At 38.3% G+C, this 17,646-nt stretch overlaps 1 protein-coding gene across 1 annotated transcript in view; it reads right to left on the reverse strand.

Annotated features, from left to right (window-relative positions):
• LOC106875434 (vesicle transport protein USE1) overlaps positions 1-17,610 on the reverse strand; it is a 32,898-nt gene extending 15,288 nt beyond the window's left edge. The window contains exons 1-5 of the mRNA XM_052973393.1: positions 17,554-17,610; positions 16,743-16,792; positions 15,981-16,059; positions 15,696-15,846; positions 6,675-6,856 (exon numbers count right to left, since the gene is read on the reverse strand). Of these exons, the coding sequence (XP_052829353.1) occupies positions 6,675-6,856; positions 15,696-15,846; positions 15,981-16,059; positions 16,743-16,792; positions 17,554-17,610 (519 nt within the window). The remainder of the gene's footprint in view (positions 1-6,674; positions 6,857-15,695; positions 15,847-15,980; positions 16,060-16,742; positions 16,793-17,553) is intronic.
• Positions 17,611-17,646: the final 36 nt, after the last annotated feature.

The following is a 17,646-nucleotide window of genomic DNA, read 5'->3' on the forward strand; positions in this document are numbered from 1 at the left end:
CCCCCCCAGACTTGGTCGCCTAGGTAGCAGAAGTTATTAACTACTTGTAGTTTCTCCCCCTGGCATGTGATGGGATTTGTTTTCTGTACATCTTCAGTGTTTATTGCCCCTGTGCATCTGCCACATACAAAGACTATCTCCCTGGTTAACCTTCCTTTAATATTGCTGCACCTTTTATGTGCTCGTAGCTTACACCAGGTACATTGTATGGAGTTTCTACCGACGCCTTTTCTACAGATCAAGCAGAGCCATCTATCTGAAGGGGTTTGTGATTTGACAGCCTTCCTACTAACTAAGACTTTGGTTTTTGCGAGGTTAACCCTAAGGCCCTTTGATTCTAGACCTTGCTTCCACACCCTAAACTTCATCTCTAGTTCTGGCAGTGACTCAGCTATTAGAGCAAGGTCATCAGCATAGAGGAGCTCCCAAGGGGCAGCCTGTCTTGAATTCCTGTTATTGCCTGGAGGACTATAATGAACAAGAGGGGGCTGAGGACTGATCCTTGATGAACCCCTACTTCTACTCAGAATTCTTCACTATACTCGTTGCCAGCCCCCAACTTACTGACAGCATCCCTGTACAGGGCTTATACAGCTTTTACAAACCACTACCCCCAGTTTCCGCATTGACCGCCAGATAAGGAATCAGAGGACCCTGTCAAAAGCTTTCTCTAAATCAGAAAAAGCCACGTACAGAGGTTTATGTTTGGCTAGATATTTCTCCTGCAGTTGTCTTACCAGAAATACAGCATCAGTGGTGCCTGGCACAAAACCAAACTGCAACTCATCTAGGTTAACTCACCCCCTAATTATTTGGGCTATGATCCGCTCTGTAACTTTCATCACCTGATCCAATAATTTGACATTCCTGTAGTTATTTCTATCTAAAGCATCACCTTTACTCTTATAGTAGACTATGGTGCTGCTACACCAATCATTGGGTATGACTCCTTCATGAACTACCTGATTTACGATGTGAGTGACAAGACCATAACCCACACCGCCCAATATTTTAAGCATCTCAGTGGTAATTCCTGATGGGGAATATATATATATATATATATATGTATGGATATATAAACGAAAATAACATTCTTACCTGATAGGTTATCAATCTGATATCATCCAACTCAGACAGCTACACAGATGACCACCCTTGCATGTTTGTTATTCTGTCCATCTCTTAGACACAACTTGACACGTCATTGGCTCTAAAGGAATTATGTCAATCTATCTGTCTCACAGCTCCCAACCTTACAACACCTACCTCCATAATGGATATTCACCAACAGTTAGATTTACACTCTCAGATTTGTATGACTGTTCATCTCGTAACTACAACACTTTTTTCATACCTCTAGACTGAGATCACTGTCTGACACAATCACTTCACAGTTAAGGACCTACCTTCCAATCTGTCAATCTAGGCACTGTTACTTTTCACATTATCTGGCACAATACATTCACACACCTTACTTAAACACTGAAAATATTCCAGTAACAGAACTTCCACAAGATTTTTCAATCTGTAGATGGAGCAATCATTCTCACGAAATATTACACATATTTTCAATGAAGACAACATCTTAAAACCTCTCCTTCCAAGACAGCACCAAAACAACCATTACTCTTCCTATAATCCTGTGGCATACACAGGACTATTCTGCTATAGCAGTGGTTCCCACCAGGGATGGGTCTGCAAAGGTAACACTGAGGGCTCAACAGCTGTGTTCAACATTTTAAATGTCTACAGTGTAAAATGTATAATTACTCTCTATGAGGTTGATAAAAATAATGTTTGGAACTTTACACAGATCTGCCATAAGATTGACTTCAACATGGCCTCAGAATATGATAGAAGCATTCTGAATATACAATGACTGCTTGTGCGTTTGTTTGATTCCTGAACTTTAATACTCAATTGTATTAGCAAAGATATTATAGTACAGCAAGGTTCAAAACTGTTACTGTGTATTGTAAATATGGAATATATGACATTTCATCGTGTATCTGCTCAGCTACAAATTTAGCACTAGTGTCATCAATGTAAAGGACCACATGTTAATGCAGCACATAACTGTTTGACTAGCATTAATTTAAAGAATTACATCTGAACATGACATATTTGGATAAACTCACTAGGATACATATACTTTTATGAATTACTCTCTTCATAACAGCATTAACTACGTCAATGAAAAAAGTTCTTTATATATCTAACCATATAATCCCTGTTAATTAGGGACTGCTGGTTAAAAATTGGAAATACATTAAAATGAAAAAAATATTAAAACAACAGGTAGAGATATACCTTGAACCAATATTTTTTCCAATACAGGTTCAAGTTTTAAGATGGGAAACTTGTAAATACTGTGATGAATACATATCATGTAGATTTATATACAGCTACGATGATGACAAAGAAAAACCACAGTGTGTGCTGTCCAATGAAAGCATGAAATCAGTCAAACTTTGCCAACATTTAGAAATGAAACAAAGAAAACATTAACAAACCAGTTGAATATTTTCAAAGACAGCAAGAACTACTTTTGTGTAAAAAATTGGAAAACCACACACAGCCAGTAAAAGAACTAATTCCAATTGTCTCTCGAATGCATGGAGACAAACTAGCCATGACTATGATCTCACTTGGTTTGACAGGTTTTCTCAAGCACAGTATATTGCCAAAGGTCTCAGTCATTTGTCAAACAATACTAAGAAGCTGCAAAGAGAAGACATTTCTGATATGTTGGTTTCAAATTTTGGCACAAAGCCAGACATTTTGAGGGAGGGGGGCTAGGCCGATTACATCAACTCCAGTGCTCAACTGGTACTCATTTTATCAACTCTGAAAGAATGAAGGGCAAAGTCAACCTTGGCAGAATTTTAACCCAGAATGCAAGGATGGACAAAATGCCACAAAGAATTTTGCCATGTATGCTAACAATTCTGCCAGCTTGCTGCCTTCATGTTAGTGAAAAAAATGCTTAAAGGTGAATACTATTCCTTAAAATAGTACAGATATTTTCAACTCTGCTGATTTGTTTGCATTCATACAGTATGAATTTGACAGAATGATCAATGAAATTTGGTGGTCAAAATGTGTAGGAGTCAGTACAGATTTTGGTATTTTCCTGTAATGCCAGGAAAATACAGAAAATTCAATTAATACCAAATGTCAAATGGTGTAGAGAGGAATTTGCAGTAAGAAACATGCCAGGAACAGTGAAGATGATACAGGAAAAAGCAGAAAGCAATTAATTTTATAAAAGCTCATCTATCCATCAAGCCAAGTGAAATCACAGTTGTGGTTGATGCCAGTATTATAAACAGTGCGAAAGTGGGCAGCTGAATTAAGGAGAAAAAGGGAGAGTCTTGAAGATGACCCAAGGTCTGGACATCCTGCAACTGCCACCATTGAAGAAAATATCATTGATTGTGTTCACTACATGGTGATGGATGACAGGCGATTGACTATAAATCAAATAGCCAATGCTATTAGCATATCCCATGAGAGAGTTGAGAATATCCTGCACAATGAACTCAGCATGGTGAAGATTTCTGCTCAGTGGGTGCCACGTCTTCTGACACCTGATTACATTCAACACCAGGCTGATAACATCACAGTAAAATCTGACATTATTTGAGGCAGATCCAGTTTGTTTCCTTGAATGTTTCCTAAACCAGGATGAGTGTTGGGTTCATCAATGTGAGCTGAGAGGATTAAAAGGAATCAGAAGTAGTGGGCAAGAAGAGGAACAACATGGGCATGGATATGTTATGCATGAGGAGAATAATAGTTGGGGAAAAGAATATCAAGCAATCTTAATGGAAAGAACTTGCACAAATTGAGAGAGACAGGCAGAAGTGGCAAAAATTGATCTCAAAATATTGTGAAGGAAATGGCAAGTGATTGTGACAAGTGGCAAGATACAGTGCTGGAGATGTGACAAGTGGCAAGATGCTGTGTCTGTCCACTCATGCAGCATGGGAGAAGAGGTGTAAAATGAGTATGATGATTACACATTCCATCTTAACTAATCCATGCTGCTTCACTTTAACATTTGTACACCTCTACACACACCCCACCCTCTTATGCCCATTTCAGAACACAGATATACTCCTATACATGTACACATACACACACATCCTCCCTTCTTAACCCCCTACCCTACCCTAGTTTCACATTCCCACCTAGTTCCTAACCCCTCACCCACTTATTTTCTTTCTGCTGTGAGAGAAAAATTTCCCAGGTGAAACTGGCCATACTATCTTTAGCATGATTGACTCTTAAAGCTTCATTTCCATAGACAGAAAAAATATTTCTTGCCATTTCTATTGCTGAAGACACCCTTCTGAATTCCTACAGCATACAGTGTTGGATATAGGTCTGATTTCAAAAGGGTAAAAGTCGATACAAATTCAACCACCGTGGAATAAAGTGATCTGCACAGAAAGAAACTAACATCAGAACATAAAAAGCAATGATTATTTTACAGTAAGCATTAAACAAATGCTCTGAAAGTGATCATGACAAAAATGCAAGAAGGTTTTCTCTCCAACTTTATCTTTATATGTATATACTTTTATTCTTTTACTTGTTTCAGCCATGCTGGGGTGCTACCTTGAAGAATTTTTAGTCAAATGAATCAATCCCAGGACTTACTTTTTTAAAGCTGGGTACTTATTCTATTGGTCTCTTTTGCCAAGCAGCTAAGTTATGGAGGCATAAACACACCAACACCAGTTCCAAAATCTGTCCCACTGTGAGGTACCTTGGGCAGAAGTCTTCTATCAGAATCTTGGACCAACCAAAGCCTTGTGAGTGGAGTTAGTACTACACAGAAACTTAAAGAAGCCTGTCATGTGTATTGTGTGTGTGTGTGTGTCTGCCTGTCTGTCTGTTGGGCTTTGTCCCCCAACACTATATGACAACCATTGCCGGTGTGTTTATGTTCCTGTAAATTAGCAGTTTGACAAAAAAAAAAAAAAAAAAAGAGTAAGCAAATCCATGCTGTTGCAAATGCATGTGCAAATGAGGATGCACACCACAGAAAGACAGAATGAACTAAACAGAACAGGAGGAAACACACGAGATAGAGAATCGCTGAAGGGGTCACAGCATGTGTAACGAAAGATTTCAGACTAAGGACACTAAAATAATAATAATAATAATAATAAAGCTGAAGTGATGAACAAGTATATACTGCTTGTGGTTAGTAGGCAAGAAAAAAAAATGACCATCCCCAAATATAACAATATGTGTATGTCCATTTAATTTAAGTTTCTCTCCCTCACTACCTCAAATGTCAGAACTCTTACAACTACCAGCATCTCTTCAGCCTCTTGAATCATAAAAGATGACTTTGTACATTACACAGACCTCAATCTTTCCCAATTTCTAAATTGTAACCAATATTTTCAGTTCCATACCAAAAAGAATTTCCAACAATTTTGCAGCATCCCTTATAATTCCATATCAAAGTCACAATAGTTCTGTGAGCAGTAACCTCTGAAGAGAAAGGTTTCATTTTTGCAGCCAACTCCACACTACACACACTTAGCAAATCTCCAATCCCATCCCCTTTCTGTCATTTTGCATGAACACACACACTAAAGTAGCTTCAGTTATTTCAAGCCAACAAAGACACTGCTCCTGTTGGTGTTCCTTTCCATTACCCTCAAACATTGCTTCCCACAGCTAGTTCCTATACTCCCCAAGCTTTTCATTTTCTCCCTTTCTACAGAGCTATATCCAGATCTTTGGGAACATGCGAAGTTATCCCATTCCAAGAAAGACCATTCCTCTGACCTTCCAATTATCATTTTATTGCAGTCACATTCTATGCCTCAAAAGATAATGTAGATTGCCTTTAATATTGAAGTTCTCCAGTTTTTTGGATATCTGTCCTTTCTCAATAAGCACAAATATGACTTCTGTAGAGCCAGAAGATAAATTCTCTACATAGCTCAAGTGTGTATTACTTTTATACACAGGGTGGTGGTGCTGCTGCTGCTGCACACATCTGTCTAACTCACATAAATTCATTCGCAGACAGAGACATGTAGTGTGCTTACTCCATGGGCACACTGTCTCAGCTCTCTACTTTTTTTTTGTTGCTACTGTAATGACCTCAGTACCTTAGAGTTGGTTGGATTCATACTACCTCACCTCAGGCATTCCTGTTCTACTTGTCTCTCCTCTTCACCATTCTTGCGTGGGACCTCATTTCTAGGCTCTGCACTAACCATTATACCCAGACTCTTCTTCCTAAAATGTTGATTCACTGGTATTCCCTCCTTATACATTTCCCACAGCTGTTAACTTATAAAAGTTCAAGAGAAACATTAATAACACCAATCTTGCCAGTCTAGGAGAGCCTACGAAGGCTATAGGCACTGCTCCTTCTTCCAGAGCCAACAAAAACACACATACACACAGACACAAAGAGATACAAATATGTTACAGTAAATCATCACCTCTTTCATGAGGCTCAGCCTTCATCGCCTTTACCCATCAATGTTTCTTCTCAACTGACAATTCTTTACTCAAGAATGTTGTTTAGTTAATAACCACCAATAATTTACTGACCCTAACTGAGCAGCTGAAAAACCAAAAGTTGAGAAGTTTTGTTAGCCTCCTCCACCAACAGACGGAATAAAGATGGTTCTTACTCTGAGATCATCTTTGACAATTCGGCTTGCAGCAGACACATTCTCTTTTAGGTTTCTTGTTAACATGAGCATTTCCTCAGCCAGTTTGCCTTGCATCTGATTGCAATGTTGTAAAATGGTATCTAAGTCAGTGTCATTTTCAGTAGTCTTTCTTTGGCGTAAATCACCAGCAGCTGAAGTGTCTACAAAAAAAAAAAATTTTGTTCATACGTAGTCACGAACATAAAGAAAAATGTATAGAATACGGCAGAATTCCTCAGTGCTGATGCTACTGTTATGAGAAAATGTATCCAGTATACCTAATAACGTAGTTAGTGATTGAGCACGTTCAATGCTGGGTCAAAAGGAACCTTTAATCTTTTCAAGGATATGGCAACCTCTCTAGCACTGGTGCCATGATAAAATGCACCCAGTACACTCAGTGAAGTGGTTGATGTCTGGAAGGGCTCCAACAGTACAAACCACATCAAAAACAGAATGTACAAGGAAGATGTAGTCCTCCATCTCATTTAGGAGGTCAGTAACACCAAATAAGAATTGACTAAGGTTATGATAACTTGTCCAGCCCATACCAGATTCGAAAGTAGACATAAAATGATGATGATCATCATGATACAATTACCTTCTCTCTCATATAGTGATTGTTTATAAAGATTTATATCTCCCCTTCTGATTAGATACATCATCAGATACTGACTCATACATCTTGAATCCAATTTCACAGTATGTCTTAAGTATTGGTGTTTCACTCACAATCCTACATTTATAATCCTACATTTATAATGTTCACTGTGCTGTCAGGGGTAGGCATCAGATCATCTAATAGTATTAATCCCAATAAACCATAATTCTTTGACAAAGGAAAGCTTACCCTCCTTTGGCTTAAACATCACACAACTGGACATATTTAGAAGTATTCGCTCTTTTAACATAGTATTTTCTCAGTCACCAGCCCAATAGAAACCCTATTATTGTTTTATAGAAGCTAGAATTAATAAAACATTTATAGAAGCTACAAATCAATTATAACAGCTGCTTATTATTTTACAATAAAAATGGTGAATGAAGATAGTTTCTTGTTGAGTAATGCTGGCCAACTCAGCTCCAATATACCAATAATTTGGTGAGTGATGAGAATATCTGGAGCAGAAGGATGTTACAGATGGCTTCAGTTCTGAATGGAAAGGAGTGGACACTGTGTGTAAGATCTGGGAAGGAAGTAATGATTGGGCAAGGAGAAAGGACAGGGATGTTTAAGTGAGAAGGGGATTGCATATACTCAGAGTGTTCTTAGAAATAGATAAAGTTAAAAGAAGAAGGTTTATAAAGAAAGGTCTAGTGGAAGAGTACTGATAACTGAGCAACAGCAGAAGAGTGTTAGTTAGTAATTGTGCAACTGGATGATTGAAAAAATGTAGAAGAATGTTGGAGATTGAGTACCTGTAAAAGAGTTGTTGGTGAATGAAGAATGAGGGCTTTAGAAAAAATGGGAAGGAATAATGGAGATAGAATATTTTATTGTTGTTATTATTATTATCAACCTGTTTGTTATATTTCTATTTGAATACTCAACCCTTTTACTATTAATTTGAAATAACAAAAAATTTAGTAAGATAACTTTGTCATTATTAAGCTGGTATTAGGGACATAACATAAAAGTTTGTGGAAGGCTATAATTCAGTAAGTTTGTATGATGGACTCAGAGGTGAGATGAGGAGGTGCAAAAGTCTTTGACTTTTGAGGGCTTTCTTAAATTGGTGATGTTGCTTGCAATCACATGCAAACATCTCTTACATATGTTGTCGAGACTGTGTGCATGTGTTTGCAGGGTTTTTGTAGCACCCACAAACATTTGTTGGATGTATCACTAAACAATATTGCCTGAATTAAATAAACAAACAAGAGTAAAGATCGTAAATGAGATGTTCCTAACCTGCTCCTACAAATTACATGCAACCAACTTAAGAAATCCACTTACATACTGACAAAGAATATAAGCAGCCTTGGAAAAGCTCAGTGGTCAGCTTAAATTTTTCTGAATGCAAATTGAGGAATTCATTAAGATATGTGAACAGTACTCTAGTAGAATTTATATATCACTTGTTTTAACAGTCACCAACTGTTTTTCTTAATTGTGACTGTGAAAAGGACTTTGTACCAACAGTCACTCGATGTTGCCAATTCTGGCCATGACAAGGAAACTTACAGTACACTACCAGTCGTGTGAAATACGTGTGTTTTTAAACGCTGTAAGACCATCAAACAGTGAATTCTAAAATTTTCTGAGTGCAATATAATTTTAGCTAGTTGTGAGGTTATGACAATCTGGCAATGTTTTCATTAAATATGTTTTAGAACTGTTGAATGAGACCTGTCTGCCTTTTGATGGCTGTTTTTGGTGCCTCTATTCATTTAAGTAACAAATATATTTTACACATATCAATATGATTACTTTCACCTTCTTTTCTCGCTAACCACTCAGCCAAACATTATTTTATTTCAAGAGTATAAACAAAAATATATGTTAAACCAACCTCGCTCATATTATCAGCTGCATCGATCTAAGGGACAAAACTCTGTATATAGAATAACATCCTATCAAAGTAAATTCTTAGTTTTTTTGCTTTTTTTCATATTCTAAGAACAAACATATTTATCATGTTCAGACGTACGCAAGAAGACGTTTCACTGCAGTAAAACTCGTGGAAGAAAGACTGAAACGGTGAAGTAGACAGGGCTATAAATGTAAAGAGACAGTCTTGAATGGATTGGAAGAATGGGGGTAGCAAAGAATTAAAACTGGTAGCTGCTAGAAGAGAGATTAGTCAACACATATACTTAGCAAGGGAAGAAGCAGAAAGGAAAAGGTTTGCCAACGTTTTGCAGCACGAGGACCAAAAGCATGAAGTATCCTGGATTGTGAAACTGTGTTTCAGAGAAAATCAAGATGTTGAGGGTGAGAAATTTGTGCAGATGGATATACTTGCACTTTGTGATTCTGAAAAGAAAAAGGCATGGAAGTACAACTATAAAAGGCTGCTTAAACATGGAGAATGCAGATGGAGAAAGAGAGCTTTCCAAGAGTGAACCCAAAAGAGAGAAGAACCATTTTTATTGATAGCAGTATGATAGATAAAGCAATTAAGGATATGAAGACTGAGAATGCCTCTGGTAAATCAGGAATTCCTGTTGAGATGGCCATGAGTGGGATACAGCCTTGTCACCTACATAGCTAAGTTGTACATACCCTATGACTCCAGCATTATAGTTAACTACTACAAGGATAAAGGAGATGCCTAAGAGGAGTAATTAGAGGTATCAAATTGCTGGGTCATGCCTTGAAAGTGACAGAAAGATAGCTCAACTAATTAGGAAGAACGTCAGATTAGATGAGATACAGTTCAGCTTTGAGCCAGGAAGTACTGCTGGTGCTCTCTTACTAGTAAGTATTTAACCAAAAGTAAACTACTTTTATCAACCTGGAAAAAGCCTTCAAGCCCTTGCTCCCTGATACGGTGGTCACTGCAGAAGATAGTAGATAAATGGCTGGTGAAGGCAGAGTCCAAGGAATTTACAGGGGTGCTGTCAGTAAGGTGAGTATTTACAGTGACGAATTTAGTATGCAGGTAGGAGTTCACCAGGGCATAATTGTCCTCTAGGTCATAACAGAGGAGTTTAAGACTGATTAGCAACTCCATTAGGTAGCTGACTTTGCTCTTATAACTGAATCTGTAATAGAATTACAAAAGAGATTCCAGGTGTGGAAGCAAAACCTGGAACCAAAGGGCCTGAAATTTAACTGAGAAAAGACCAAAGTCCTTTTCTCAGCAGGAAAAGACAGTATACTAATCCCTTCAGAATTTGTTTGTGACAGGTGTGAAGAAGCAATAAACACTAAGAATCTATATCATCATCATTTAACGTCCGTTGTTCATGCTGGTATGGGTTGGACGGTTTGACTGGGCTGGCACGCTGGAAGGTTGCACCAGACTCCTGTCTGATTTGGCATCGTTTTCTATGGCTAGATGCCCATCCTAATGCCAACCACTCAAAGTGTAATGGGTGCTTTTACATGCCACCAGCACGGATGCCGTTTGCATGACACTGGGGTGCATTTATGTGCCATCGGCACGGGTACCAATTTGCATGACACCGGTACCTGCCATGACTGCAATTTTGCTCAGCTTGATGGGTCTTCTCAAGCACGACATAATGCCAAAGGTCTTGGTCATTGCCTCCATGAGGCTCATCACTCAAAAGGAACTCAGCCACTTTGCCTCCTTGAGGCCCAACATTCAAAAGATGTTCTTTACATGTGACCAGCATAAGTGCACATTGCCAAAGGTTTTGGTCACCAGTCATTGCCACTGTAAGGCTCAAAGTTCGAAGATCATGCTTCACCACCTCATCCTATGTCTTCCTGTCTTTGTCCATATGCATTACATGACCATACCAGTGCAGTCGTCTCTCTTGCACACATTTTATTCCACTTATGCCTAACTTCTCTCTTAAGATGCATACACACTGTCAAACATGCACACTGACATTGCACATCCAGCGAAGCATACTGGCTTCATTTCTTTCAAGCCTATGCATATTCTCAGCCATCATAGCACATGTTTCACTGCCATGCAGCATAGCTGTTCACATTCAGGCATCAATGTGAAAGAGAGGCCCTTTGTTGCCAGCAAGGGTAGGAGCTCTCTGAACTATGCCCAGACTAACCTCATTCTCAGTTACGCTCTTGGAGCATCCACCTCCACTACTAACTAGATAACAGAAGCTGTCTACTACATCTAGTTTGCTCCCCACCCTACCCTCAGCATTTGATGGAGTCTATTTACTGCGCATTTTCAGTGTATATTGTACCTGTGCACCTTCCACATTCAAAAGTTAGTTTCCCTGTTAACCTTCCTCTGATATTGCTGCACCTTTTATGTGTCCAAAGCTTACACTGGGTGCATCTTATGGAATTTCTACCTACACCTTTTCTACATACTGAGCAGAGCCATCTACCTGAAGGGATTTGTAATTTGTATGCCTTCCTACTTACTAAGACTTTGGTTTTTGTTAGGTTAACTCTAAAGCCCTTTGATTCTAGACCTTGCTTCCATACCTGGAACTTCTCTAGTCCAGATAGTGATTCAGCTGTAAGAACAAGGTCATCAGCACAGAGGAGCTCCCAGGGGTAGCCTGTCTCGAATTCCTCTGTTATTGCCTGGAGTACTATGACGAACAAGAGCGGGCTCAGCACCAATCCTTGGTGAACCCTTCCTTGTACTCTGAATTCTTCACTATACTCATTGCCCACCCTCACTCTACTGGTAGCATCCCAGCACAAGGCTTGTATGGCTCTCACCAACCACTTGTCTATCCCCAGTTTCCACATTGACCACCAGATATGGGATCGGGGGATCCCGTCAAAGGTTTTCTCCATGTCAACAAAAGCCAAGTACAGAAAATTATCTTTGGCTAGGTATTTCTCCTGAAGTTGCCTTACAAGAAATACAGCATCAGTGGTGCTTCTAGCTGGCACAAAACCAAACTGCATCTCATCTAGACTAACTCTCTCCATAATTAGCTGGGCTATGATTCTCGCTCCAACTTTGATCACCTGATCCAGCAATTTGATATCCATGTAGTTATTTCTATCTAAAGCATCACCTTTACCTTTGTAGCAGTTGACTATGGTGCTGCTACACCAGTCATTGGTTATGAATCCTCCATGAACTACCTGATTTACAATACTGGTAACTAGACCATAACCCACACTGCCAGATATTTTAAGCATCTCAGTGGTGATTCCTGATGGGCCAAGGGTTTTCCCTGTCTTCATATCCTTAATTGTTTTATCTACAGGGTACTGTTGATTCGGGTAGCTGGTCCGTCAATTGGGTCAGCATTTGCCAGACTTTCCTCTTCCCGTTCATTCTCCATGTTCAACAGTCTTTCATAATGGCATCTCCAAGCCTCTTTCTTTGCAGACATTAAAAGTGCACCATCATCCATGTGGACAGATTTCTCTCCTATGACATCACAATTTTCTCTTACATACTATCTTGCAATTTGAAATACTTCAGTTCTTTGGTCCTCATGACACTGAACATAGGCAAACTTCTTTTCTGCTTCTCCTTTGGCTATATATACCTGTCTCCTAGCTTCCCTTCTGGCTATCTGATACAGTTCTCGGCTGCCCCCACTTCCAGGTCTGTTTCTTTGTTCTAATGGCTCTGTCTACATGCTTACCCTAGGTCTGGAAGGGATTTTGCAGCAGCCACAGATTTGGTCTGTGACACTCAGCAAGCTGTCTCACAGTTGCTAGAATACAAACAGGCTGGAGAAAGTCCAAAGAGCTAGTACCGCCACTTGTAACAAAAAGTCTCTCTCCAAGAGAAAGCAGATGGTATGATGTTCGAGTATGAACAGCAATACTACCCAGTAATGATGTATGGGCTGTGAATGCAGAGGACATAAGATGTTTAGAAAGAAATAAAGCTAACATGCTCTGTTGGATGTGTTATGTCAGGGCATATATATGCAATTGCATTGTGAGGAAAACTGGGCATAAGAGGCATCAGATGTAGTTAGTATACAAGAGAGACAGCAGTGCTGGTATAGTCAGTTGATGTGCATAGATAAGGACAGTTGCATAAAGAAGTGCAGCTTGCTAAGGTTGATGGAATTTATGGAAGTGAGAAACCTAAGAATTTATGGGACAGAGTAGTGAAGACAGACTTCAGGTTGTTTGAGCTTCACAGAGAAGATGACGAAAGATTGAGATGATTGGTAACTTGCTGTATTTGAGAAGTCCTGTCCATCTCAGCAAAAATAAGGTCCTAAAAGTATATCATTAATGTTTTTGCCCTTGCACTCAATTTGTACTTGGAATTCACTTTTGTAATACCAATCCCTCTCTCATTCCTCGGCACTATTTCCCCAGTTGTTGTGGCTGTATAAAAGCAGAGTTTCACATATTCCACCCCCAATTTCTGTGCTACCAGTAATCCCTCTTCTTGGAATCACTTCCCTTGCAACATCACCATCTCTTGCCACTGTATCTGTATTTACACTGAACACACCCTCATGGCTACCATCAGTGCACCACCTTTTTTGTAACTCATATCTACCACTGTGTGCTTCTGATCTCCATGTCACTGTGCATTTTCTCTCACACACCACACACTTTACCTCATCTCCCTATGTCTCACCTTTCAAGAGTTTTATCATACTGTTGTACTCCACCATTCCCTTTTTATGCAATATCACCTATCACTTCCTCCTCATGAATCCACTTCTATTTTCCTCATTTTCTTCCAAATTGAGATTCACTATTGTCCATGCTTCCATCCATGTTCATCATTCACTTCTATCTTCATCTCTACTGCCTGTCACTTTCCATTCATAATTTCACATACCTACATACACACCCAGCAATTCGCAATTCTCTCTCCTTAGTCTCCCTTTATCCATCTTCTTGTACCTTGAAGGCGTGCCCTGACATCTCATCTGCTGAGGTAACCATATACCTCCTCCACAGCAAGACACATGTTCCTTTCAGGTTTAAGTTTCTCAACAGGCACAAAATCACCTCACTCAGTTCTGTGCTCACTTTCCATGAAGGGGTCTTGTCTTTCAATTTACTTGGTGACTTCACTCATGGTAGTGCCACAGAGAAAGCAATTAGTACACCTTATTGGTTGGTATTAGAAAGGGTATCCAGCCATAGAATCCTTGCCCAGGAAGACACAGGAGCCCAACACAGATCTTGTTGGTCTGCCCATTCTATACCAGCACAGATTAAAGATCTTAAATGATGATCACAATATTGATGAGGATGAGACAATATGGGTGAAAATACACCATTGAGCTATGCATAATGTCATCAAATCACAGGATACATCTGTTTCTGCACTGTTATGCTTCACCAGCTAGGAATACTGAATCAGTCTTTTGCAACACTATAAGATTGGTTGTTCTTATATAATAAGAACAATAAAAAGTACATCTGTTATGTGTGCAAATCTTGGTCAAGCTGGAATTAGTTACCAAAAGGTGCACAAAGCAGCATTGAATAAAAGATATGTGTGTTCATTCAAATTTAACATGTTTTTTAAGACCTTTTGCAGCAGAAATAATCTCAGAAGAAAATTCTCCACATAGAAAATAGGAGTGAAAATGCATCAGTGGGCTTCTAGTAACACTGAAATAATCCAAGATTTAAAAAGGACAAAAAAATGAGATTGTTTGATGTTTAAGCAATCCTCAAAGACATTTATGGTGCATCTAAGGATGTCAAATGTCAACAACTGCTTATTGATGTTATATCTATCTCATTAAAAGCAGGTTTGAACATTCTTTTTTTTTTTCACCTAGCTTATTTCATTTTTCAATTGAATTTACCATTTAATTAAGCTTATTCCTGATTATGTATATTTTAATTGATGATGCTATTCTATTTCAGTTTTTGAAGTGCAGCTATACTGGGGCACTATCTTCAATCACATCAACCTTTAGTACTTATTTCAATCCAGAGAGTATTTTATCCATCTCTATTTACTGAATCGCTAAGTTATGTTTTTGACATAAAGGAATAACATTCAACACATTGGTAAACATAATCACAGACACAGACCTCACATATACATGAACAAAAGGTTTTTCAGACAGTTTCCATCATTCAAAGGCATTGGATTACTTGAGGCTACAATAAAAGATACTCAAATAATGTACCAAGCAGTGGGTTCAAACCCAGATATGTAGTTAGAAGTGAACATCTTAAGCACATAGATACATGAACACCTTACAGAAAATAAAAATAATAATGTATATTTATTAGGATAGTTTTAAATTGTTATATTATTTTTAGATAACACAAATTCGGGAAACTGAACCAGCTTTCTTAGTGAGCTTAAACCAACACCATGCAGGCTGAGATAACCAATTATAAAATTTTGAGATTAAAAAACTACTTGAAAAGATAAACTGGTTTGTATGAAGGTTTTAAAAGTACTTGAAACTTACCAGAGTTACCAAAAAGATCTGCTCTCATCTCTTTCTCATACCTGCCTTTTGTTAAATTGCAAAGCTTTTTACTTGCTGATGGATTAATGTCTTTAGAAGATGAGACTGGAGCAAGTTTTTCAGCAGCCAACATCTTCTCTGATGAATCAGGCTGAAGTGAAAATGTAATTTAAAAAAATAGAAGAGATTACAAGAGACTAAAAAAAAAATACAAAAGTGTACAAAAACAGAAGTGAATAGAAAAGTGCAGCAAGTTGTAAATGTTTACAAGCAGAAACTACATACCAATCTGTCAGCTTCCAGCAACCCTTTCAAAAATTGGATTTTCCGTGCATAGCCATTTATATCTTCTTTGGATGGACAACTGTTGTAAAAATATCATGAAAGGAAGTAATAATTCACTAGAGGACAGAAACTGTTGAGTGAAATTCAGTGCTAGAGAAGAATTTTCTAATAAATATATTTCCTAATAATGTATTTCAATTGTAAAACTACTTTTTTTTTTTCTGAGGAGAGAGTTAGGCTTTAGTTAGAGGAGAAAAGAGACTTAATTCAAATGCTTGCAACAAACACGGCTAAAGGGCTAGGTGGTGGTGTTTAAGACAAACAAGTCAACTCCTCGAAAGCAGGAGTTCTAACAGGGTATCTAACACTCCCCTTGATACACAAGATATTTCTCGCATATTAAACGACCTCATACACATTCCTACGTTGCTTTTCAACGGGTTTTTAAGATAGATTAACCACAGTGGCAAAGTTATCACAATATAGCAGACTGCAAGCACTAAAGTTTGAGACGACTCAAGACTATGTCTGATGCAGGATAAAGAGATCGTACCCCAAACTATGTGATTGCGAAGCGAACTTCTTAACCATGCGGCCATACCTGAGAGATGCAAGATATGAGACAAGGAGAAAGAGCACCAGGTGGTACGCATTTTCCTCTGATGTGAAGTTTTAATTGAATAATTGGCTTTAAAAAAAGTTTAATTACACTCGTAAAAGGTGTCGAAGCAGTGACAAGAAGTGTGAAGAAAGCTACATTACCATGGCGATTTCTTTAATTCTTCTAACTGACTCAATAATGCACAAATATACTGAAAAGAGAAAGAAATTACACGAGATAATTTTCACGGGAAGTAACAAAAACAAGAGTTATCTCCCTTATTTTAATAAACCTCAGGCTAAATATAAAATGGAAATTAATGGATTAGATTAGCAAGTTTAATATTTTTTTTAAATGTTAGGTGAGTTAACAATACCGATTCTCTTCAGCTCTTCCTTGAGGTTAATTCTGGTATAGTTTGCACAAGAGTATAACATCTTTTAAGGAATCAAAACCAAGATGGATACTTACTCACATCACAAGACTGGATAGATTATAATTGTAGTTGATAGCATTAAAAAAAAAAATTAGGGAAAAGAATTTCAGATCACAATCCCTCCCTTACCACCACTTAACGAAACTGGAGAACATGTTTCTGCAAAATATCGTTTAAAAATATGCAATTTAGATAAATAGTGAGGAGACAGAGTTGGGTTCCACGTTCAGTCCCACTGCACGGCGCTTTGGGAAAGTGTCTTCTACTATTATAGCCCCGTGCTGACCAAAGCCTTGAGTGGATTTAGTAGACGGAAACTGAAAGAAGCTCACCGTGTAGTCATGCGTTACTTGTACATCAGAATAAAGCGAGACAGTCACGGCTGGAATGGCTTTGATCGCAAGTATGTTTAATTATGGTTAACCTAGGCCAAACAACTCGCTGCTATTCACACACGTTAAGGAAGCGGAATTTTAAAATAATTCAAATGACTAAGTTGATAAATTATAATGAAATGAACACAGTACTCGTCTAACCATTTTACGCAGGTGCCTGAGTAGACTCATTAATTTAGAAACAAACTTCCGAACCATTCAAACATACTGCGTCTTATATATATACATATATAT

The sequence above is a fragment of the Octopus bimaculoides genome, chromosome 15 (assembly GCF_001194135.2).
Source record: "Octopus bimaculoides isolate UCB-OBI-ISO-001 chromosome 15, ASM119413v2, whole genome shotgun sequence".
Taxonomy (NCBI): Eukaryota; Metazoa; Mollusca; class Cephalopoda; order Octopoda; family Octopodidae; genus Octopus; species Octopus bimaculoides.